This window comes from Cebus imitator, unplaced genomic scaffold (genome assembly GCF_001604975.1).
Source record: "Cebus imitator isolate Cc_AM_T3 unplaced genomic scaffold, Cebus_imitator-1.0 Scaffold307, whole genome shotgun sequence".
In the NCBI taxonomy this organism is placed as follows: domain Eukaryota; kingdom Metazoa; phylum Chordata; class Mammalia; order Primates; family Cebidae; genus Cebus; species Cebus imitator.
Window position 1 is genome coordinate 2114576 of NW_016107622.1, and position 25697 is coordinate 2140272.

At 35.5% G+C, this 25697-nt stretch overlaps 1 protein-coding gene and 1 long non-coding RNA gene across 2 annotated transcripts in view; one reads left to right on the plus strand and one right to left on the minus strand.

Annotated features, from left to right (window-relative positions):
- The window catches only part of ADGB (androglobin), a 215590-nt gene that overhangs the window by 151810 nt on the left and 38083 nt on the right, over window positions 1–25697 (plus strand). Inside the window, exons 24-28 of the mRNA XM_037729497.1 lie at window positions 3187–3321; window positions 3848–4001; window positions 8649–8836; window positions 15991–16175; window positions 25404–25603. Coding sequence (XP_037585425.1) covers window positions 3187–3321; window positions 3848–4001; window positions 8649–8836; window positions 15991–16175; window positions 25404–25603 — 862 coding nt within the window. The remainder of the gene's footprint in view (window positions 1–3186; window positions 3322–3847; window positions 4002–8648; window positions 8837–15990; window positions 16176–25403; window positions 25604–25697) is intronic.
- On the minus strand, window positions 6587–13885 carry LOC119467594. Its single transcript, XR_005196134.1, has 4 exons — window positions 13853–13885; window positions 8698–8776; window positions 8208–8279; window positions 6587–6616 (listed from the first exon to the last, which is right to left on the minus strand). It is a non-coding gene; the product is annotated as an uncharacterized LOC119467594 (long non-coding RNA).

Genomic DNA, 25697 nt, shown 5'->3' on the forward strand with positions numbered 1-25697 from the left:
GTGGTGCACACCTGTCATCCCAGCTACTCAGGAGGCTGAGGCAGGAGAATTGCTTGAACCCAGGAGGTGGAGGTTGTGCTGAGCCGAGATCGTGCCATTGCACTCCAGCCTGGGTAACAAGAGTGAAACTCAGTCTTAAAAAAAAAAAATTACACACCCACCCACCTCTCCATATATATATATATATATATACACACACACACACACACACACACACACACACACACACACACTGTATATTATGGAAAATATGTGGAACCACACTCTGGTGATTTAGATGTCAGAGGTGGCAGAAAAAAAAATCTAAACATGAATGTATGAAAATGAGTAAGAAAATAAAGATTAAAAAAAGAGAAAATAGATTAAAAGTTTGAGAATTCAATGAATAAAACACAGCCAAATGGAAAGTACATCAATGGAGGTTTTAATAATCAAAATTAAGAACTCATGACTGGATTTAACCACAGATTAGGCACAGTGGGAGAAGAGATTAGTGAGCTGGGTAATATGTCAATAAAAAGTATCCCAACTGAAGCTAAGAGAAAATGAGTGGAAAACAATGTAAGGGACATGTGGCACCTTCTCAGAAAGCCTAGTGTGTAACTGGAGTGACAGAAGGTACAAAGGTAATAGGTGAGAACTTTCCAAAACTGATAAAAGACATCAATTTACATTTTCAAGAGACTCTGCAGACCCCACGCAGATGACTTGATTCACCTTTACTCCAGAACCCATTTTCTAAAAGGGTTACACTTTTGCCTAAAGTTTTAGTTCTATGAATGCACATAAGGAGCACAAACCCTCTTTTCCAACTTGCTTTTGTATTTTAGGGCTACCATGAGGAGAGCTCTAGGTCAGATCCTACACCTAATTTTCATAAAAGTGATGTGCTAAAAAGTGGGTGCTCCTATTAGAAAATAGGATCAGTACACCAGGGAGGTGAATTTGAAACAGCATAATACCGTCAGGAGGCTTTCATTCTTCTCCATGTGATCTTTCCACCCTAGCTAAGACCATTTCACGGAATCTCAGCTCATATCCAATACAGCAGCCATGATCTTTCAATGCTTTGAGTTCTACACATACATTTCTTGGACAGATAAAACAAAAAAGCCTAACTATTATTTAAACTCAAATGTCAGGGGCATCCAAAGTTACCTTATCTTAGCAGGCATTAATTCTATGGTTAAGAGCACATTATTTGGCACAAGACCTAAAGCTAACCCCAGATCTACTAATTACTGTTATCTAAGGTAAGATTCTTATCCTCTCTAAACTTAATTTTTATATGTAGCACAGGGATAATAATATCTACTGTATAATCCTATTCTCTCATAAATCTGTAAAGATAAATGAAGGTAAACAGGAAAAGCACTTAGCACAGCGCCACAGATTGAATCATCACAGAAAAGTAGCCATTGTAAATATTGGTATTGTCATTACTATTACATGTAGCACTTTGAGGTTATGAAGCCCAGACTTTCATCGTTCTCAACTCTGAAGGGGGAGAACTTCCCCCAAGTCAACTTGGGGAAGACTGAGTTTACCAATTTGCAATTTGGTCTTAAGATTGAGTCCAATTTCATCTTAACTATTCAATCCAATTGTATAGACACACACACAAAGAACAGACCCTCTTGTGTAAGCTGGTTCGGCATTGTGGGACCTATCCTAGGAAGATCTTTCACCCAATTTTCTTGCAAATGATGTCTAAAAATGAGCTCCCCTATGAGGAAATCATATCAAACAAAAATCTGACTAGATTGAAACTAATTCTTTATTAAGGCTAAATCTTCCCACTCAGTCAGGTACCTCGCTCTGAGTCATTCAAAATATTCTGCATAGTTCATCAGGATTTTGATGGCCCTACATTCATTAGGATTTCCTGAGGTATATGAAAAAGGGTAGAATGTATAAGGGGAACAGTGATAGTCTGGGAAGAACAGAAATCCCACCCTCATTTTAGAATGGTGGCGGGTCCCCTTACAGTCAATTCCCACTGCGACCAGCTTAATTCCCATGTTGGTTGAGTCCACATCCTTGTGTAGATTAGGCAAGCCCTGTGTGATTTACAGGGGTGTCTTGCATTGACAGACCTGCACTGTATAGCTCCTAGTTAGAATTATTATGTCATTGATCATCCATATTGGGACACTGACAAGAAAAGATGGAGAACTGTTAATAATTAGGCCAGTACTGTCAGTATAAACCACAACTGTCCCAGGCAAACCAGGATATATGTCCTTATTCTCTGTCCTTGCCACCATTTTAAAAGGCCTTTTAAACCCCTTCCAAGTATAATCCTGTTAATTTCCTCCTACCAAAAATCTAGGATCAACAAAAACCAATAATGAAATGGAATATGTGACAATCAATAAAAACATCTGCCTTCTGGAAGACAAGAACACATCTAGCTCTGTCTAGACTTCTAAAAGAGAACCATTTGCTATGGCCATAATGGCTTCCATCCCAGCTAATACCTGAGACATCATGTAAATGGTCTTATATTCCTGGTGCTACTAAGGGCACATCCAGTTTCTGGCAAAATGAGAGTGATAAGACCCGGAAGATCCATCACATCATCACTCCCATTATGTTCTGGAATGTATCGCAGACTTCCAGGGGCAAAGCATGGGGAAATCTCAGCTCCGTAATTATTTTAGCAGTGTATTCTCTACTGTCTTATACATCAGGAAATTATGTAGGAGGAAAGCCAGCACTCTCCACTTGAGCATAGCCTTTGATTTTTAAAATCTATTTTTCCAAACTTATTTCTCACCTTAAACTCCATTTCAGGCTCCACTCTCTACTTTAATTCCTGACCCTTCAGAGTCTCTCACCCAGTTTTGTTGCTGGTTTGCTTGCTTCTAGTTTTTCTATTCGTATAGCTTCAATTTTGGTTCTGGTTTCCCACCTATAAACTTTACTCCCTCAATCATGAATTGTGTTCTCCTTTGAGAGCCTCAGACAACCTTGGGCACCTTTGACAGACATTTTTTGTGACTGACCTAGAATGGGTCTCCTTAACTTGGCACCATGCATCAGGGACTACACAGACCCCCTTTGATCAAGATCTCAGTCTAGCAAACAATGACTTGCAATATCTTATACTATTTTTTGTCATTTCTTTTTGTGAATAGAGTTTATTTTTAAAGTGGCTTTTGCCATTTATTTTTATATTTCTAGACTAATGTTCAAAAGCAAGTGCAAGTCTATGGAATCTTACCCATGCTATCAAGATGAAGAAACCAAGATCGCTTTTGCGGATTATAGTGTCACTTATCAAGAACAGCCACCAAATTCTTGGTTTATAGTATTCAGGTGAGGTTATTATATAATGACAAATAATGTCTTTAAATGACTTGCAATATTCATATTTATGAATATTTATTTATAATAGTAGTAAAGGTATTAGCTTCTGGGTTGCTTTCATAAGTTAGTTAAAATTCTTCCACACTTGGCATCTTAAATGAGATATCACAGAAATTTTTATCTATGTTCTTTCATCAAAATATGAAGAATGTGTAGTACTTGTTAGAACCTTTTACATTCATGATAAAAATAATATAACAAATTAATATGCTTTTAGTATAGAAAAAGATCCTTTAATTTCTAAGCAATAGCATATTTGGTAAAAGTCACAAATTATAAAATGGAATTTTTAAAATAGAGTTTGCATTTACTTGACAAAATAGCACATTAATAGTAATTTTAAAAATAAAATAATATGTGTGCCTTGTAGTTATTTGGAACTTTTGATTTTTAAAAAATTTCTTGGCATTAATGCAAATTTCAAACTTTCTTTAAGATTCATGTCAAGGGAAAATTCATGCTCTTATAATTACAGAGAAACATTTTTCGTTCCTCAAGATATGATTTTGGTTCCCAAAGTATACACTACACTTCCGACCTGTATACTACACGTTGTTAATAATGACACAATGGAACAAGTGCCAAAGGTGTTCCAAAAAGTGGTGCCTTATCTTTATACAAGGAATAAGGTAGGTATAAAATGTATTCTCCCCATATGATAGAATGGCAATGAAAATCCACCAGCTTGTACAGGGGTCCTGAAGGGAAGGCAGAGTTGTTTTTAATCTACTTAACAGGCAAATAAGGCCCTGATCTTTCACTATAGAAATCCCATATATTTAACAGTAGGAGATATTTAATGTAAATGCTAAAACATTCTTTACCTCTCAACCCTCTTTCTTCTTCTCCTCAAAGAAATATGGCAAAAAGAAAGCATTATAAACTCTAATTATTGAAATTTAAAAAGCTTATAAATGCTTAAAATGAAATGAATCTGAAAAGCTCCTTTAGCCTTATCCCAAAACCAAATCAGATGATTATCTTTGTTTCCCACTGGGTTATTATTTTACTCCTGAAAATTGTGGTCACATAGCCACCAATCATCACCACCTCACTTTGAGGGCTACATAAATTCCTTTAGCAACCAGAGGTACTTGGGTACCTACCTCTGGCTGAGTGATAGACTCTGATCTCTGACCTTCACTCAAACCACATCGCTTCTCTGTTTATTTAAATCTCATATTTGTCTTTTCAGTCATTTCCTCTAAGAGGGAATCACAACAAAGGATAGAGTATACCTAGCTCTATATGAAAAGGGTGCTTTTAGCTCTGATCTTCCATTCTCAGCTTTATGTCTTTGAACCTCTTCATTTTTCTTTTTGAGTTACGTCTGTACTTGACTTATGAGATTCATTTCACCCTATGAATAATGAATAATAATGATTCTATACATTATTTTGTATAAATTAGGACATACTTATCTTGTGAATACTGCTTTTGTGTGAATGAAGGTTAAATTTAAGAATGTATTAACTTCATAAAAATCCTAATAGATCTTTCATGCTGTTAGAGATTTTAAGAAACATTTTAAAAATAAGGGCAATTAAATTCTTGATGAAATTACTTAACCCCATTGATACGTGTGTGTGTATGTGTATATTATATACATATATAATCTGTTTTTTGTTTTTTTAATTTTATTATAATTTTAAAAGTTGTATATGTTTCATTAAACCCTTAGCATGTTTTTTCTATAATTTTTAATAAGATAGATTTGTTTGATATTACAATCAGATTTTATTAAATTTGAAGATATCAAATTGTAACGGGCTTAAATTACTTTTATTTTGTATTAAATTTGGCAAGTTTGGCATTTACATTTTATAAGAAAATCTGATAAACATAAATATATTTGTGTGCGGTTATCTATGTTTATAATTCTACATCTAAACATAATTTTTAAAAACTCAAAGTCAATGCATCAATATATTATTTTTACTTATTATTATTGTTAATTACCTTGAAAGGGCATTTATATATCACTTAAAAACAGAATATTTTGCTAATAAAATTTAATTCCTGTACATCAAACACATATTGACAAACTTTATTTGACTCACACAATTGCCTTTAAACTATATTTATTCTTCCCCATGTACTAATAAATATTTCTAAACCGAGCTTGTCCAACCCACAACCCATAGTCCACATGCTGTCCAGGATGACTTTAAATATGGCCCAACACAAATTCGTAAGCTTTCTTAAAGCACTATGAGTTTTTTTTTTTTTTTTTTCCTCACTCTTTATTTTCTTAGCTCATCAGCTGTCGTTTAGTGTTAGTGTATTTTATGCATGGCCCAAGACAATTCTTCCATTACGGCCCAGGAAAGCCAAAAGATTGAACACCCCTCCTCCAAACCTTACCTTTCTGCGGCAGAATGCCTTGGGCTAAATCAAACTGTAGGGACAAACTTGTCTACACACCAGTGGATTATTTTTTGAATGTTTGTTTTTAATGTTGGAGCTAGACTTCCTTTTGAATAGAAACAGTTTATTTAAATTGTCTTTAGAATTCAAAATCCACGAACATTAAGAGGAGAAAGATGATTTAATTTAAAGGGACACTCTATCAAGATTATAGATCTCATCAAAATCTAGCAGTGAATTCTGTATTACTGGACAGATATACTGTTAGTCATGAATACTTCATTTTAGAAGGAATCTTTAAAGACTATTTGGTTGAACCAAATATGAATCTGATTGTTATTGTTATTCATATCTGGCATCCATCCTAGGGTTTGGTTTTTGTTTTAGAAACTCCATTGTAGACCTCCCTCTCTAGATTAAGCCTGAATTTTTTGGATAGCTGTAAGTGATACATTTTGAGTCAATGTGCAGAACATTCTCTCTGTACTTAACTATTATTTTTACATTGTAAACTGAGATTGCAGCAAACCTACTTCCTGTCTCATATTTTATCTCTTTTACCCTCTCACTCTAGCCAGCTCTGTTTAGAAAAAAAGTTAAGCCTAGGCACGGTGGCTCACACCTATAATCCCAGCACTTTGGGAGGCCGAGAGGGGGAGTCACAAGGTCAGGAGTTCGAGATGAGCCTGGCCAACATGGCAAAACCATGTCTCTGCTAATAACACAAAAATTAGCCAGCCATGGTGGTGTGCGTCTATAGTCCTAGCTATTCAGGAGGCTGAGGCAGGAGAATCGCTTGAACCCAGGAAGTGAAGGTTGCAGTAAGCTGAGATCATGTCACTGCACTCCAGCACGGGTGACAAGAGCGAAACTCCATCTACAAAAAAAATAATAATAATAAATAGCTTCAGTGGTCCCTTTTGTGCTGCAGTTTTCCTCTCTTCATAATTCTTGATCTTTGAACATTTAAGCAAACAACCTACATCCCTGCTAAAATGTGGTTCCCAGAACTGAACGTTGCCTCTGACAGTAATTCACAAAATGTAAAGAGGATCATTGCTCTATTGTTTCATACCCTGTAATTGCATCAGTCTTTTGGCACCTATGAGGCATGTTGATAGGGTCGACTCAAGAGAAAATATCTTTGGCTGGATACATAATGTCTAAAACTCTATTGAACAGTTATATAACTAGCAATCTTAGGTGGGAATTTTGTGGTTAATTCTGCCTCCAGGCTCATCAAGAGTTATCCTGACCCATGTGAAATTCACTAGAGGCCGTGACATATGCCTGCCTGAAATTAATAAACACCATGTCTGCAACTTTTACCTGATTTTGTGTCTTCTAATCTTATGAAAAAAGTAAATAAATTTTTGTTCCCAATAAACCCATGCTGGCTTTAAGAACAGGTTTTTTTCTTTGAGGTTCTCATGAGACATCCTTTTTATGAGCTACGGCAGAACCCTGATAAGCACCATTATTAAACTTACTAGTCTTTGTTTTGAAGAGCATATATTCTTCTTAAGTTTGAAAAATCAGAATTATTTGCTCTATATTTTCATAAATATTCAAGGCCATACACTGTAATTCAGAATACTAGCCTACGGGATCCCTCAATACTCAGTACTCAATGATATAACTCTTTTTACTACTGAATCCATTTAGGATCGCCAATTTCTGTCTTGTAATCCTATCACTGATTTAGCTTTAGATTTTCACATTTAATATCTATCTCACCACTTAATAACTTTTTCCTTTTAAAATTATTCTGAGTCTAAGCAAAAACAAAATAATACATATTGCTTTTCCTCTTTAATTCATTAATACAATAATTTTAGTACAAAATATTTAGCATAAAAACTCAAATAAAATAATTTTGCTTTGCCTCTTTAATTCATTAGTACAATAATTAAATAATAGACTCAAATAATAATAAAAATATCAATGCATATGTGCATTATACTTTGCAAGTAAAAATGCTTTATTATACATTTTTTTTAACTTGCCCCAAACATAATATCAAAAAGTCCTTGTCGGTGTTGCAATTCTCATCTCATTATGGGGATTGGAATTCCAGCTAATACTTCCAGATGTCTATGCGACCTTTAAAAAATTCATTCTGGCTTATATATATATATCTAATTTTTACTTCTGGAAATCTAAACATACCAGAGAGCTTTCTGTGAACAGAGTATGGATGAAAGACAAACCTATTTTTTATTCTTTATTAGGGACATCTGGAAATACAATCTCAGAATTACTTTGAATATTTGCATCTATTATGATATCATGCTTTTGATTCACTGACTTCTTAGCCAGATATCCAATTAAACCAAGCTGTTGCCCACCATAAAGTAAGCCATTCCCAGGCTCTTGAGCTGCTGCGTTTCTGCAACCTAAAGAGCTCATTCTCAATCACAAATCTGGGTTCTGTGGAATCACATCAGCTATTAATTTTATAGCTTTACCTGTCATATCAACGGAATACATTTCTTTGAACTCGTCTGCTTTTCTTATTTTGGTATTCCAGAAAGTTGGACCTGGGAGACAGGAAAATCAAGTAAGAAGTTATTGGGCTACCCTGGGATGGTGCAATGATAAAAATTTGCCGTGGGAGGCATTAGAAGAATTAGAAGAGGACATAGTAATCATCTACTGTAGTTAAGCACTTTATTTTATAGTTAAGGAACCACAGAAAGGAAAATATCAGAGTCTATTGTTTTCCTGAAAGCTTTGTAGGATAGTGCTTTCTAAGAGAAATTCCAAACATAATCCTAGTGATTCTATGTTTATTAAGAGATCTTGGGACCTATAAGTATATCGTAATAAGACATTGAGTACTATGAGATATAGTACATTTGAGAGAATAACAATATAACTCATTTCTGTGTAATTTATCTTTCTTATAGAAGGGATACACTTTTGTGGCGGAAGCATTTACAGGTGACACATTCGTACCAGGCTCACGGTGGAAACTGCGCCTCATTGGTTCTTACGCTCCACTGCCATGCCTCTCTCGAGACCCTCCATGCAGTACCTTTGCCATAAAGGAAATCCGAGATTACTACATACCTAATGATAAGAACATTTTATTCAGGTACAAGTATATGACAGAAGGGGAAATGCATTTGTTTAAAAATGTTAATATTTTAGGATCAAAATAAATTCTGCAGTAAAATGCTGACTCGGTTTTGATTTCAATTTCTATATTCTTTTTAGAAACAATTAATTGAGTGTAATGTGATTATGTATGTGTTATATAAGATTAAGCCTGTATGGCTGCATATAATGGTAATGACATTTCCTTAGTTTTCAACCTACTCAACTTTGATTAAAGATTCATCATGACATGGCTTTCTCTTACCACTTTCTTCTGCTGCTGCTCCATCCCTGGCTAGTATTTTGTAGGAGTTTCTTTATCAGCCAACTCAGCCTTATTTTCATACCCATCTCTGTGCAGTGTTCTGCTTAAATAGCCTAATCATAGATTCCACTCTCCTTCATGAATCAGTCTTCAATGTCCCTGCACTGCTTCTAGCCCTCATTATCTTCAGTCTATAGAATTGTTGTGTTTCTGGAATCCACGGCTCTATTTAATTCCCTTTTCTGCACTGTATCAGTTTTTTCTCTCTCTCCATATCCATTTTCATACTCATCCTTTACTACTAGGGTAAATGCCTTTCAAGCTACGTATTTAAATATGTGATTTTCCTGCTTTAAAACCTTTGGTAACTTTCCACTGGCTGCAGATAAACTCTGAACAACATAGCATGCTACTTAGCATTCTTGAACAGACGCCTAACACAGTGCACGCTCCTGTTGGAACTAACAACCACCTCCTGACATATATGCCCAGCAGTTTTATTTTGCTCATGTCTTTCCTCCTTTCTCATGTGTCCTGTCCCCACCTCTCCTCTTCAAAAAATCCATCACTTTTAATGATAATTTTCAATAGTAAAAATTTTTGTGCTTAAACCTTCAAATATAATTACTTGGCTCTGGTTATGTTCCTATAGTCCTTTGTTCTCTCTGAGACTGTGACATATCAAATTCTATCTGGTCAATTGCACATTAGCCATTATGAGAATTAGCATTGGTTGAAGGCAAGAATCATTTAGTTTCAATATAGGACCTAACACAGTGCCTAATACATAACTGGCCTCCATTAACAATGTGTTTTCTACAAGTTGTTAGAATACTTCTCTTTTTAATGTACATTTCTCTGCACAGAGAATTTGGAAAATATGCACATTCCCAAGAAGAAAAAAAAATACCAATTACTAAAAACAGAAATTGTGATAAAATAGTTTAACTACTGTGATAGAAAACCATTGTATCACATGCCAGGGTCACTAATAGACTAAAATGTGACATTTAACTGTGCCATAGCTAACCCAGAGTTAGAACCTAAGCAACGCCATCTTAAACCCTGTACCCCGCAAGCACCAAGAAAAACGGTTTTTCCAAAAATAAGTTATAACTGCTGCCCCGTTTCCTTTGTGATAACTGCTTGCTGCCCCGTTTTCCTTGCGATAGCTGCTGACCTTGGCTTCTGTAAATAAAAACAGCTAGCTTGCTCTGAAAAATGCTGATTGAAAAGAAAGAGAAGAAAAAGTTTTCTATTGTAATGTTTGACTTGCAGCTCTCCACCAGGGACCACTTAGAATTTCCCCAAATTCCAGGAAGCCCACTGTGTAAAGCTGCTTGCCTTTACTTATCAGAAACTGCCAGAAATAGCTTCTGTAAAGTTGCTTGCCCTGCATCCCGTCACCCTCTTGGTCCTAAAGCCAGGATGTGGTTTTTCAGCTTAAAAACCCTGCTCCCCCTGAGCTTGGGGCCACGGGTTGGAGAGACTGAGTCCTCCGTGGCCGCCGGCAATAAAGACCCTGCAATTTGGCATACTTTTGTCTTGGTGTTGATTTTCTATGCTCACTCTGGTCCAACATAACCTGCTACCTAAATTAGTCCCAGAAGCTGGTATTAAAGTTATCAAGCGGAGCAGTGAGGCAGGTGAAGACAGGGCTGCTCAAGTAGCCTAAGTGAAAGTTCGTAAATTAAAGGATATACAACATTTTCTGGAAACTCAAGACATTGTTTTGTTTGGCGAGTTGGGTTTCAGCATGCTATAGTAAGTGGTAAGACCAGAAAGTCAGCAAAGGCCTTCTGAGAAGAGCCTCACTGGACAAGAAATATGGATTTTTGCATTAGGAGCAAGGGTATTCTTTAAAGGATTTTAAGAAAGATGACATTATCAGACGTGTATTAAAAATTATGTCTGCATAGCATGAATTATATATGTATATAATGTAATATATAATATATAATGTGTTTTATATTATATAGAATAAAAATGTATATATAAATGTTTATATAATTATATATGTATATAAAAATATAAATATCTATATATAATAATTTATATACATATGTATATATATATATATATATTTTTTTTTTTTTAGACAGAGCCTCCCTCTGTCACCCAGGCTGGAGTGTAGTGGCACGATCTTGGCTCATTGCAAACTCTGACTCCCAGATTCAAGTGATTCTCGTGCTTCAGGCTTCTGAGTAGCTGGGATTATAGTTGTGTGTCACCACACCTGGTTAATTTTTGTATTTTTTGTAGAGATGCGGTCTCACCATGTTGGCCAGGCTGGTCTCAAACTCCTGGCCTCAAGTGATCCACCTGCGTCTACCTCCCAAAGTCATGATATTACAGATGTGAGCCACTGTGCCCAGCCTACTAATTAGATTTTCTAACAGAAAAGATGTCAGAACTGTATTATTTTAAAATCATATTTAATCATAAAAGACATGGATTATGAAAAAACAACTTCACTTAAGGCAGCAGTGTGTTGAATGAATGGGAGGGGAGCATAGCTGGAGGGAGGGAAACCAGGTAAAAGCTTTGAAATAATCCAGGAGTGAGATTAAGGCAGTCTGAAGGAGGGCAGCATATTGACTTGCTAGGACTACCATAACGAAAGTCCACACACGGGTGGGTGGCTTAAGCAATGGACATTTATTGTTGCAGAGAGCTGTGGAAACTATTAATAGAAGTGTGAGATCAAAGTGTCAACAAGTTTGGTTCCTACTGAGGCTGTGGGAGAGAACCTGTTCCATGACTTTCTCCTGGCTTCTTCTGGTTTGCTGGTTATCTTTGGCTTTTAGAAGCATCACATCTATCACTGCCATTATCTTCATGTGGTGTTTTCCCCTGTGTGCCTCTATTTCCAAATTTCTCTTTTTCTTTAGAGACAGAGCTCACTTTGTCTCCCAGCTGGAGTTCAGTGGTGCAATGATGGCTCACTGCAAACTCTAACTCCTGCCTCAAGCAACCCTCTCACCTCACCGTAGCTGGTACTATGGGCACATGCCACCATGCCCAGCTAATTTTTTAATTTTTTGTAGACAGACTGTTGCTATGTTGACCAGACTGGTCTCAAACTCTTGGCTTCAATCAATCCACCTGCCGTGGCCCCCCAAGTGCTGCATTTACAGGAATGAGCTACAGTGCCCAGTACCAAATTTCCCCTTTTTATAAGACATCAATCATACTGGAGTAGAGCCCATTCTAATGACTTTATTTTAACTTGATTACCTGCAAAAGACCCTATCTCCAAATAGGTGACATTGGGAAGCACTGCGGGTTTGAACTTCAATAGATCTTTGGTGGTAGGAGGGGATACAACTCCATCTGTAACAGGTACTGACAGTGAATCTGGAGAGAAGAAGAAGGATTTTAAGATATTGAGGTAAAATTGACAGCCTTGCTGGAGTTCTAGAGTTTGACTTGGGGAAATGTTTGGATGATATCGTGTACCTAGATAAAGGGGAGAAACTAATTTGCAAGGGGGTCCATAGGAAGACAATTAATTAATTCCTTTTTAGTTTTTAAATGTGGCGGTCTAGTGAAATAGCCAAGTGATACTGCATCAGTAGTTCCACTGTAGACATTAATTTGGAAGTCATTATTCTGTTACTGATCATGGAAGTGCCCAGGAAAGTTTGTAAAATGAGAATCAGATCCAGGACAGAACATGAAGACTCTCTGACATTTGTGGGAATGTCTGTCAATGGAAGCAAAGCAGCCCCCAAATAGGAGAGAAAGTATAAAAGTTGCTGTGCTTATAGTGGAAGTGTTTTTAAAGGAGGAGGAAATCAGGGTCCAGTCAACACTGTCAAATCCTCCTGAGAGGTAAAGGAAGATAAGAACTGAAGTTTGTATAGATGGTGACAAACTCCTTGAAACCTTGGCAAGAGTAAGTTTAGCACATGATATGTTAGTTCGTTCTCACACTGATATAAAGACATACCTGAGACTGGGTGATTTATGGAGAAAAGAGGTACAATTGACTCACAATTTTACAGGATGCACAGGAGACATGGCTGGGGGAGCCTCAGGAATCTTACAATCATGGCAGAAGATGAAAAGGAAGCAGGAACAATCTTCACATGGCAAAGCAGGAGAGAGATAGAGAGAGAGAGAAAAAAAGGTGTATAGAGAGAAAGAGAAAGAGAGAGAAAAGTGTACAGCACTTCCTATACACTTTCAAACAACCAGATCTCATGAGACCTCACTCACTCTCACGAGGACAGCAAGGGGGAATTCCGTCACCATGATCCAATCACCTTCCACCAGGCTGCTCCTCCAACACTGATTATCATAATTTAACATGATATTTGGGTGGGGACACAGAGCCAAACCATATCACCTGTGTTGGTGACGGAGTAAGCAAGTGGAAGATGAGAAGTGTGGGAGCAGACAACTCTCCTTAGGTGCCGAGCTGGGAGGAGAAAAATGCAGTAGAGTCTGAACTGCAGTGGACTGAAAGTTGTGTTGGTTTGTTTTTTGCCTTGTTTTTATCTGTTTTAAAGACAGGAAAGAACTGTACTTATACACAAGCTAATTTCAAGGAGGAATAAAGAGTGGAGTTTATTTAAGATACAGGAGAGAGGCCAGGCATGGTGATTCATGCCTGTAATCTCAGTACTTTACAAGGCTGACGCAGAAGGATTGCTTGAGCCCAGCAGTTCAAGAACAGCTTGGATAACATAGTGAAATCCTGTCTCTACAAAAAATAAAAACTTAGCTAAGCATGGTGATGCATACCTGTAGTCCCAGCTATGTTGGAGTCTGAGGTGGGAAGATCACTGGAGCCCAGGAGTTTGAGGTGCAATGAGCCATGATTGCACCACTGCACTCCAGCCTGGGTGACCTTTTCCATATACAGAGAGAAAAACAAGTGTTGTCTTTTAACATCGTCGTATATATGAGAGACACGATACTCAGAAAAACAAATTTCTAGAGAAATTAAAAGTTGATAGAGTCCTGGGCATTTGTGAGGAATCACCTAAAATAAGAGCAAGAAGCCAACTCTTTAATTCCATTAAAGGGGGAGTTGGAAAGAATGAATTAGATTGCATGTTGCCTGTCTTTTCGCAAGAGATTTCCAAACTATTGGTGAGAAGTGAAGGTGAAGGCTATGGGTACTACTTTAATTTCTCTGTATTTTTGTGAATCACAGAAAATGCTATTATCAGTGAAGCTCCAAAATATTCTTCTGCCAGTAGTGATTTTTGTGTAACAGAGAGGGTTGATGTGGCAGCGGTTTGCAGATCTATTAAGAGGTTTGGTGGTTTTTAGGGCTATCAAGTTTTATATTTATTTATTTTTATTAAGTTCTGGTATACATGTGCAAGATGTGCAGGTTTGTTGCATTGGTAAACATGTGCCATGGTGGATTGCTGCACCTATCAACCCATCACCTAGGTATTAAGCTCAGCATGCATTAGCTCTTTTCCCTAATGCTCTCCCACCCCCGCCCTCCCCCAACGGGCCCTAGTAAGTGTTGTTCCCCTCCCTGTGTCCACGTGTTCTCATTGTTCGGCTCCCACTTATAAGTGAGAACATGCAGTGTTTGGTTTTCTGTTCCTGTGTTAGTTTGCTGAAGATAATGGCTTCCAGCTCCATCCATATCCCTGCACAGAACATAATCTCATTCCTTTTTATGGCTGCATAGTATTCCATGGTGCATATGTACCACATTTTCTTTATCCATTCTATCATTGATGGGCATTTGGGTGAATTCCATGCCTTTGTTATTGTGAATAGAGCTGCAATGAACATATGTGTGCATGTATCTTTATAATACAATGATTTATATTCCTATATAATGAGGTATATATGTAATGGGATTGCTGGGTCAAATGGTAGTACTAGTTCTAAATCTTTGAGGAATCACCACACTGCCTTCCACAATGATTGAACTAATTTACATTCCCACCAACAGTGTAAAAGAGTTTCCACTTCTCTGCAACCTTGCCAGAATCTATTGTTTCCTGACTTTTTAATAATCTCCATACTGACTGGTATCTTATTGCGGTTTTGATTTGAGATGGTATCTTATGGCGGTTTTGATTTGCATTTCTCTAGTGATCAGTGATGTTGAGCTATTTTTCATGTGTTTTTTTGCCATGTGTGTGACATTTTTTTGAGAAGTGTCTGTCCATATCCTTTGTAGGCCTATCAAGTTTGATAAGTGACTGCTTACTACATCTAAACAAAAAGTTACATTTTTTAAATCTGGGATTTGATGATAATAAAAGTTCTATATTCCTGTTGTTTTGCAGTTACTATATTGGGATCTTTTGCCAAAGTCTATAATAACTCCAGTATTTTCAGGATGTTAGTGGACTTTAAAAGTAGTTTTACTTATAGCTTATCATATCAGAAAATTAGACTATTTTCCTTACTGCATTAGTCTGTTCTTGCGTTGCTATAAACAAATACCTGAGACTGGGTAATTTCTGAAGAAAAGAGAGTTAATTGACTCACAATTCTGCAGGCTGTACAGAAAGGATGATGCTGGCATCTGCTCAGCTTCTAGGGAAGCCTCAGGAAGCTTCCAATCATGGAAGAAGGGGAAGGGTGAGCAGGCGTGTCACATGGCCAGAGCAGGAGTAAGAGCGAGAGAAAGGGAGAATGAGGTTAAACACATGTTTAAACAACCAGATCTCATGACAACTCACTCACTGTCATGCGAACAGCATCAAGTAGATGGTGCTAAACCATTTGTGAGAAACCTGTCCCCGAGATCCAGTTACCTCCCACCAGGCCCCACCTCCAACAGTGAGTATCACAATTTGACAGGAGATTTGGTCAGGGACACATATCCAAACTATCTTGCTTACTGACATGAGAAAAGGACCAACATACTTGCTTATAATGTTAACTTTTTTTCTTTACAGATATTCTGTTAAAGTTGTAACACCACAACCTGCTACAATACAGGTACGCACATCCAAACCAGATGCATTCATCAAGCTGCAGGTCCTAGAAAATGAAGAAACTATGGTGAGCTCCACTGGAAAAGGCCAAGCTATAATCCCAGCATTTAACTTCTTGAAGAGTGAGAAAGGTTTGAGCTCCCAGTGTAAGTGTTTCTTTATGAACAGGATATTCAGATTCATAAATGAATGTTTTCATCATACTTTAAAAATGAAAATAGAGTAGCAAGTAACCACTTAAATTATGAAACTTAATAGTACGGTGAAGTATGAAAAATATAGCATTTGAATGTCAAATTAGGTGCTGAAAATCAATATAGGTTTACTTTAAAGCCTTCACACCTTTGAGAAAAATTTACTTTACTGTCACATAAGCCTTCTTGATAAGAAGTCAAATTTTCATTATTTTGAAAGAATATTTTTACTTTTTAAAAATTCCTAATTCATTATTTTTAGAAATTATTCTACTTACTAAAATTAACAAAAATTAAAGTTATTACTTTCAATAGACTATTCTTAATGGTTACATAAATAAAATAATTTTGGAAATAATGATTAGCAGTGCTACTCTGAGGTGTATTACTTAATTATGTTAGTAACTTGATTCTGACTATAAAAATCACACATTACCAATGTAGAATATTTAGAAAAATAGAAAATTACAAACAAGGGAACAAGAAATGTTTTATAATCATGCTGCCCAGAAAAAACATAGTTTTGTCAAAACACACTGTAAATGTTTTGGCTTTTATGCCTTCATTCTCCATTTTTGCATTTAGATTTTAGCAAAACTGGGTTCTTACCTATTTTGCCCCTTGAGATTTCTTCTTTCTTAAAACCATGACTTTTTTTATTTTTTGTGGCCTTGGCTAGGACCTCCAAACCAAGGTTTAATAAGTGATGCTGATGTATTTCCTTTTCCTAACTGGGAACACTTGTGGCACTTGTCATTTATTATCTTTGTTGGTGGCTTCTAATAATTAGTCTTTATGAAACTTGAGAAAGTTTCTTCTATTGATAGCTCTGAATTTTAATATTGAATGGGTTTGGAACCTTATTATTTTTTATAGTTGTTTATAGAATTCATCCAATTTTACCCCTTTAAGTTTAATAAATTGAGTTTTAATTTTGAATCAATCTTGCATTCTTAGAATAAAATCTATTTGGCCATGATGTTTTAATGTACTGCTATGTTTAGAATATACAATTTTACTAGTTTGTTTGATCATAATCATAACTGTATCTCTATGAGAGTCTTTTTCCTCTCTCTATGTGTACATGTACATTATTGTTTCTAGTTCTCAAGCTAAAATTATGATGAATTCTTGAAATTAATTTGAGAAATTTTTAGTTTTTCTGTTTTTGAGTCTTTTAAATTCTCCAGGATTCACTTCTTTTTAAAAAATTTATTAGATTTGTCCTCAAAACTTTCTAAATCTGATGTTTTCAGGGGATAGATTTTTGTACTATTTAAGAAAATAATTTCCAAGTTTACATTTAACTGCCTTTCATTTGTATAGAATATATTTTTGTTGAAAAGTACCGATTCATTTAGTATTTCGAATTTATCTGCATAAATTTGCATATAGGATTTTAAAAAAATTTTAAATCTCAATAGGTTTGTATACAGTATTATATTTATTTATTTGTAATTTATTCTTAATCGGACTTTTTGAATTTACTGTGTATTATTGGTCTTTTCTTAGAAAGAACTGGATGTATTAATCAAACCCTAATGGCTCTTTTAGATTTATAATCTACTTCATCAGTATTTATATTTATCTTTAAAAATCCTTTCTCTACTTTTAAAATTTATTCAAATGTTTTTCCTTCTAGCTTTGCCAGTTGCAATTTTAGTTCACGTTTTAAATCTTATTTTTAAATGAATATATTTAATGCTATACATTTTTCTAACTCTGGCTACATATATTATATTTTATAACTCAGAATACTATAAAATTTTATATGTAGTGTTATGTTAGCCATGGGCTATAATTTTTTTTATTTTTTTTCTTTAACATTTATAACATTTTTAGAATTTCTAATAATAAAATTGTTTTATTTAGCCTATTGCTGTTAATTTCTAATTGAATTATTTGGAGTTAGAAAGTGCAGATATATTTGCTACTTTGAGGATTTGATTGGTGTTTTTCCTGTTTCCTGGTTCAAATAAAATTTGATTACTGTTCCACTGAGGTTTACAAAGAACTCTATTTTGGAGGTAGTTTGATGTCTAAGTGCACACACACACACTTTCATAAAAGTCAAACTTGCTAATTATGATATTTAAAATGTCAAGATTGTCAGTTATATTTTATCTCATTGGTGTGTAAATTTCTTCATGATGTGTATTAAGGTGTTTTATTTTTATTTTTAAATGTGTGAAAATATCTCTTCCTCTAATACTTTTAGTTTTACATATTTCTATGCTATGTTGCTAGTTATATAAAGTTTGATATTTGCCTTATATTTTGATGTATTATATTTTCAAAATAAACATAAAGCAGCTTTCTGTTACCTTTAACAGGCTTCCTTATCACTGATTCTTCCTTTTTTGCCTGTTGATGCTGTTCATCTGTTTATTTTTACATCCTCTACATGTTTTTGCTGTCAGGCTTTCTCCTATAAATAGATATTTTCTCTACACAGCGATATATGGACTGGCTTTGTGCCTGGCCCAAATCTCATCTTGAATTATAATCTGAATTGTAATCTCCACATGTCAGGAGAGAGACCTCACAGGCGATTATTAGATCCTGGAGGATGTTTCTCCCATGCTATTCTCGTGATAGTAAGGGAGTTCTCACAAAATCTGATGTTTTTATAGGATTTTTCCCCCTTCGCTCTACACTTCTCTCTCCTGTCATTATGTGAAGAATCATATGTTTACTTCCCCTTCCCTTTCTGCCATGATTGTAAGTTTCCTCAGGCCTGTTCAGTGTTTTAGCAATGTGAGGATAGACTAATAAAAATGCAAGATTCTTGTCTCTAAAATGGGGAAATGCAGTCCATTTACATTTATTTTGATCCATAAACTTTTTTTGAATACTTCTATCATCACATTATATCCTTGAATGTATTACATCTTCTGGTTGACCTTTGCAAAGCTATTTCATAATCAACACCCTTCGTGAGTTCTTATTCCCAGTAATGTTTATTCTGATTGAATGTACAAGCAAATTGCTAGAAATAACTGTCATTTTTCTTTTAATTTTTTTATTATACTTTAAACTCTGAGATACATGTGCAGAACATGCATGTTACATAGGTATACACGTGCCATGGTGGTTTTCTGCACCCATCAACCCATTATCTACATTAGGTATTTCTCCTAATGCTATCCCTCCCCTAGGCTTCTACCACCTGACAGGCCCTCGTGTGTGATGTTCTCCTCCCTGTGTCCATGTATTCTCATAGTTCAACTCCCACTTATGAGTGAGAACATGTAGTGTTTGGTGTTCTGTTCCTGTGTTAGTTTGCTGAGAATGATGGTTTTCAGCTTCATCTATGTCCCTGCAAAGGACATTAATGCATTCTTTTTTATGGCTGCATAGTATTCCATGGTGTATTTGTGCCACATTTTCTTTATCTACTCTATCATTGATGGGCATTTGGGTTGGAACCAAGTCTTTTCTACTGTGAACAGTGCTGCAATAAACATACATGTGCATGTGTCTTTATAGCAGAATTATTTATAATCCTTTGGGTATATATCCAGTAATGGGATTGCTGGGTCAAATGGTATTTCTGGTTCTAGATCCTTGAGGAATTGCCAAATTGTCTTCCACAATGGTTGAACTATTTTACACTCCCACCAACTGTGTAAAATCATTCCTATTTCTCCACATCCACTCCAGCATCTGTTGTTTCCTGACTTTTTAATGATAGCCTTTCTGACTAGCATGAGATGGAATCTCATTGTGGTTTTGATTTATATTTCTCTAATGACCAGTGATGATGAGCTTTTTTCACATGTTTGTTGGCCACATAAATGTCTTCTTTGGGGAAGTGTCTGTTTATATCCTTCGCCCACTATTTGATGTTTTGTTTTGTTTTTCTTATAAATTTGTTGAAGTTCTTTGTAGGTTCTGGATATTAGTTAGCCCTTTGTCAGATGGATAGATTGCAAAATACTTCTCCCATTCTGTAGGTTGCCTGTTCACTCATGATAGTTTCTTTTGCTGTGTAGAAGCTCTTTAGTTTAATTAGACCCCATTTGTCAATTTTGGCTTTAGTTGCCACTGCTTTTGGTGTTTTAGTCACGAAGTCTTTGCCTATGCGTATGTCCTTAATGGTATCGCCTAGGTTTTCTTCTAGGATTTATGGTTTTAGGTCTTACGTTTAAGTCTTTAACCTATCTCGAGTTTATTTTTGTATAAGGTGTAAGGAAGTTTCAGTTTTCTGCATATGGCTAGCCAGTTTTCCCAACACCATTTATTAAATAGGGACCCTTTCTCTATTGCTTGTTTCTGTCAGGTTTGCCAAAGATCAGATGGTTGTAGATGTGTGGCATTATTTCTGAGGCCACTGTTCTGTTCCATTGGTCTATATATCTATTTTGGTAGCAATATTATGCTGTTTTGGTTACTGTAGCCTTGTTGTATAGTTCGAAGTCAGGTAGCATGATGGCTCTAGCTTTGTTCTTTTTGCTTAGGATTGTCTTGGCTATACGGGCTCTCCATCAAGGCACCACTGAGTTTCTTCACAGGATTAGAAAAAACTGCTTTAAATTTCACATAGAATTATACTTTTTCTATATGTAAAAATTTGTATACCTCTTTTCTACCTAATATTTATATATATTTTTCCTTTTTAGTTATATAGGTGGGCATTCCAGAGCAATAAAGATGTTAGTGGTAACACTGACTTTTGACTCCTTGTCTCTTTCTTCTTAACAACTACTGGCAAGTTAGGGGGTATGAGCTGAGCCACAGGTCACTGCAAATGCTTTGATATCCAACCGTCTTACACAGGCTTCAGTAGTGTGATTCTCTGTCTTTTCCCAGTCCAGTGTTTTATCCAGGAATTGCTCCTAGCTACTGGGATGAAGGATACCACTGAAGGATTTATTATTTATACTAACTTCACTGGAGGCCCTCAGTGTATAATACAAACCCTATCGATCTCCCCAGAGTTTTTTGCAAGATAGACCTTGCCACATGTAGCTCTACTTATCCATATTATTTCCTAAATTAGTTTTTGGTTTTGATCACTAACATTGGGTAAGAAGCCCATTGCCAGGGAGACAAGGATTACAGTTTGGTCTGTGGCCTTAATCAAAATTTTATCACTGCTTATTTAAAGTATCTCCATGTTTTTTATTTATCTAATTATTGTGATTTATAGAATGTAAAATATTACATATACATAGCTCTGATTATTTTCTCCCTATTTCATTCTTTCCATATTTCTAGTCTGATTGATTTTTCAAGTTTCTTCTGTTTTTATTGCATAACTCATTTTAATTGTGCTCAATAAACATAATTTCCATCCTCCCACTGTACCAATGTATTTCCCTTCTAAATGGCCCAATAAATAATACTACCCACTCAATATCAACATGCTCATCATTATTTATTTTGTTCCTAGATCGGTTTTTGTTTTTGTTTTTTTTTGAGACGGAGTTTCACTCTGTCACTCAGGCTGGAGTGAAGTGGCCTGATCTCAGCTCACTGCAACCTCCACCTCCTGGATTCAAGCAATTCTCATGCCTTAGCCTCTCAGGTAGCTGGATTACAGGCACATGCCATCACACCTGGCTAATTTTTGTATTTTAGTAGAGATGTGGTTTACCAGGCTGATCTCAAACTCCTGATCTCAAGTGGTCTACTTGCCTCAGCTTCCCAACGTGCTGGGGTTCCAGGCATCAGCCACTGTTCTTAGATTTATTTTGAATGCTTGTGATGATTTACCCATAATTCATCAACAAATATGATTGAGGGAATTTGTTAAAAACTCTTTGTATTCTATGTTGAATGTTTCTGAGGATTAATTCCATTGCATGGAGATACCACACTTTGTTTATCCATTCTCCTATTGGATATATGGGTTTATTGGAGTTTTAGGATATGGTGACTAAAGCTGATGAGGATATGTTTGTACAAATCCTTTTTTGGACTTTATGTTTTCATTTCACTTGGATCAATATTCAGGAGTTGAATTAATATGTCTGAGTTTGACATGTGTATACATTTATTTATAAATGGCAAAAAGTTTATCAAATGGATTGTATCATTTTACATTCCAAACAAGTTATAAAAATTCTGGTTTCTCACATTTTTGTTCACTTTTATTGTCATCAATGTTTTTAATCCATCATTCTAGTGTATATATCATACTATTTCTTTGTAATCCAATTTGCGTTTCCCTTATTGACTAATGATGTTAAGCATTTTATGTGTGCTTACTGACCATGTGTATAACTTATTGATCAAAGGATTTATTCACACATTACACCCATATTCTTATAGTTGTTTTTATTATTATTTTTATTAACCTGTTCTTCATATACTCTGTATCTTCGTACAAGTTCTTCATCAAATACATGCTTTGCCAATATGATCTTTTATTCTAAGCTTTGTTTTTTCACTTCCTTAACAGCAACTTTAAAAGAACAAAAGCTTTTAATTTTTATAAAATTGAAGTTGTTAAAAAATTAGTACTATTTGTATTTTATCTAAGAAACCTCTACCTACTCTAGGACCATGAATATTTTATTTCATGTTTTATCCTAGAAATTTTATAATCTTAGCATGCATGTTTAATAAAACATCTTGAAATAATATTTATGTATGGTTTGAGGTAGGGGGTCAAGATTATTTTTATTCCATGTAGATAAACAGTTGTTCTGGCACTGTGTATTGGAAAGATGATATTTTCTTCATTTAATTACCTTGATATTTTAGCCAAAATTCACTGGACCATGTGTTTATGGGTCTATGTTTGGACTCTGGATCAATTGATCTAAATAACTACTCTTCCTCCAACGCTGCATTTTCTTCAAAAGTGTAGCTTTTGATTTGGATTTGGATGGCATTGAACTTGGGGAGCACTAACTTCGTAACAAAACTGCACTTTCTGGTCCATGAATACAGTACATACCTCAATTTAAGTCTTCAATTTCTGTCAGCAACTTTTATATTGTAAATCAGCAGATTTTGCATATACTTTACTATGTTTATAGTTATGCATTTTATTTTTAGTGGTGCTCTACCTAGGACTAAAAATACATGCTTTAGGCAATTTGATATCAGTATTCATTCTCCAGGACTGCCATGGCAAATTAACATAAAGTGGATGGCTTAACACAACGAACATTCATTCCCTTAAAGTTCTGGAGGACAGAAGTCTGAAATCAAGATGTCGTCTAGGTCATACTGCCATTGAAAGCTCTAGGAAAGAACCTCTTCTTTCTTCTAGCTTTTAGTGGCTCCCGGTATTCCTTGCCTTGAGACAGCTTAACTGTGGCCTATCTCTGCCAACATCTTCACATGACCCTCTTATTTCTGTAGGTCTCTGTGTTTTACCTTTTTCTGGCTCCTTTAAGGAGACCCATCATTGGATTTAGGGCTCATCCTAATCCAGGTTGTTGTCTTGTTAGAATCTTTTCTTTAATTAGAACTGCAAACACCCTTATGTCAAATAAGATCACATTCTAAGGTATTGGGTGGACATATCTTTTTTTGGGGGTAGTCACTATTTCACCTCCCATAATACCATACCATGAATCACTTATCCCCTGTTCAAGTTTTTTCACTCTGTGCTTCTATTTCAATCATTTCTATTGCTTGTATTCGAGTTTACTAATCTTTGCTTCTGAATTTGACAATCTGTTATTTAAATCTATCCAGATATTTTTCATTTCAGATATAGTCAGATCTGAAATTTCATTTTGATTCTTCATATATTTCATTTTTCTGTGATGTTCACCATTTGCTCACTCAGTATGTTCATCTTTTTTCATAAATCCTTAAGCACATTTTAAATAGCTATTTTGAAGTTCTTTTTTGATGAGTTCAACATTTGTATCTATTTCTATTGACTATATTCTCAAGTTATTATATTATTTATTATATATTATTATTATATGTAATATTATTCTCACATTTTCTGCTTCTTATATCAAATCGATTGTGTGTTGTATATTGTGTGTGCTACACTGCTAAGAGTCTAGATTATGCTTTTTTAATTGAAAGAGTGTTGAGTCTTGTTCTGGTGGGCAGTTAATTTATTGGCAGCTTAGCTTGTTCCTGGTCCTGAGCTTGTTAAGACAGTTCTAGAGTTACCATGACACTAGTGTTAGAATAGTTCTACTCTTAAAGCTTGGCCTTTCTTGGATCTCAACTGGTTGCTCAGTGTATTCATTGAATTCCCTTCATTTTGACAGGTCAGAATTTCAATGTCTCCCAACACTGTACAACTACCAGACTCTTCATTAAACTCATTAACCCCCAGTATTTATTGTTTGCCTGGTATTGTTGAGTGTTTGTACAAATGAAGTTTGGAATTCCGCTAAAGACTCAAGTGGTCCCCATGTCTATTTCTAAGCTCCTTTACTTCTCATATGCTCCCTTCTGATATCCTACCTCAAATTTTAGTTGTCGCAGGAGCCCTGCTCACTTATCTTTGTTCCTAAACCTCGCAGCACTGCTGTTCACTACTTTGGTCTATACTTCCCAGTATAAAGTTGGGAAGGTGCTTGTAGGAAGAAATCTCTGGAAATCAAGAGATCACCCTTGATTGTATGCTTCCCGTGTCTCAAGGATCACAATCCTGCACTGTATAGTTTCCAGTGGCTAAAAATAGTTGCTTTAAACATTTTGTACATTTTTATCATTTTTTGTTGTGGGAGAATAAGACCAATGTCATGGCTGGAATTAGAATATCTCTGTGTCAATCACTTTTGTTCTTTCAATACACATTTCATGAATTAATAACATTCATTACATTTCCATTTTTAAACCTATCAGTGGTACTTATACTATCTGTTAATTACAAAATGAAATTGAAAAGTAAAGAGAAAGTCTTTTAGAAGTGTGGTAACATACATATGTGGCATTAAACACTGAGAAAATCAGAGCGTGTGGTGTTAGCTTAGGGTCATTCAAGTGGCACAAAATAAAGGAGAAATTGTTGAATCGTATACTCTTTTAGGATTAAGTGGTTACTCAGAATATACATTGCTCTGTGCATGTCACATATTATTATTGTAGATTTCTTTAAGAATCAATAAACCAGTCATATTGTTTTTTATCTCATTAAAACAAAAAGAATTGACCTATTCTTTTGAGTGTTTTATAAAGGGATGTAACTTAGTCAGTAATAACTATGTATATCACATATTTTAACTTTAACTTAGTATTTCTCCTATTCAGCTAGCAAGCACGTTCTTTCATTTCATTCTGCATCCAAGAAAGAGCAAGAAGTGTATGTTAAGAAGAAATCTGTTCAGGGAAGTCAGAAATCCCCTAAGGGTAGACCTATAAGTGCAATACAAGACACTGGTCTACCTCTTTTGGAGGAGGAAACTACCAGTACACCCACTACAGAAGGAAGTTACACCACACCAACACAGGTAGAGTAAAAACAATTGTTCAGGTGGACTGTTCCTAAAAATCTAACATAAAACAATCTTTTCCCTAAAAATAGTTAATATATAATGTGCAGTG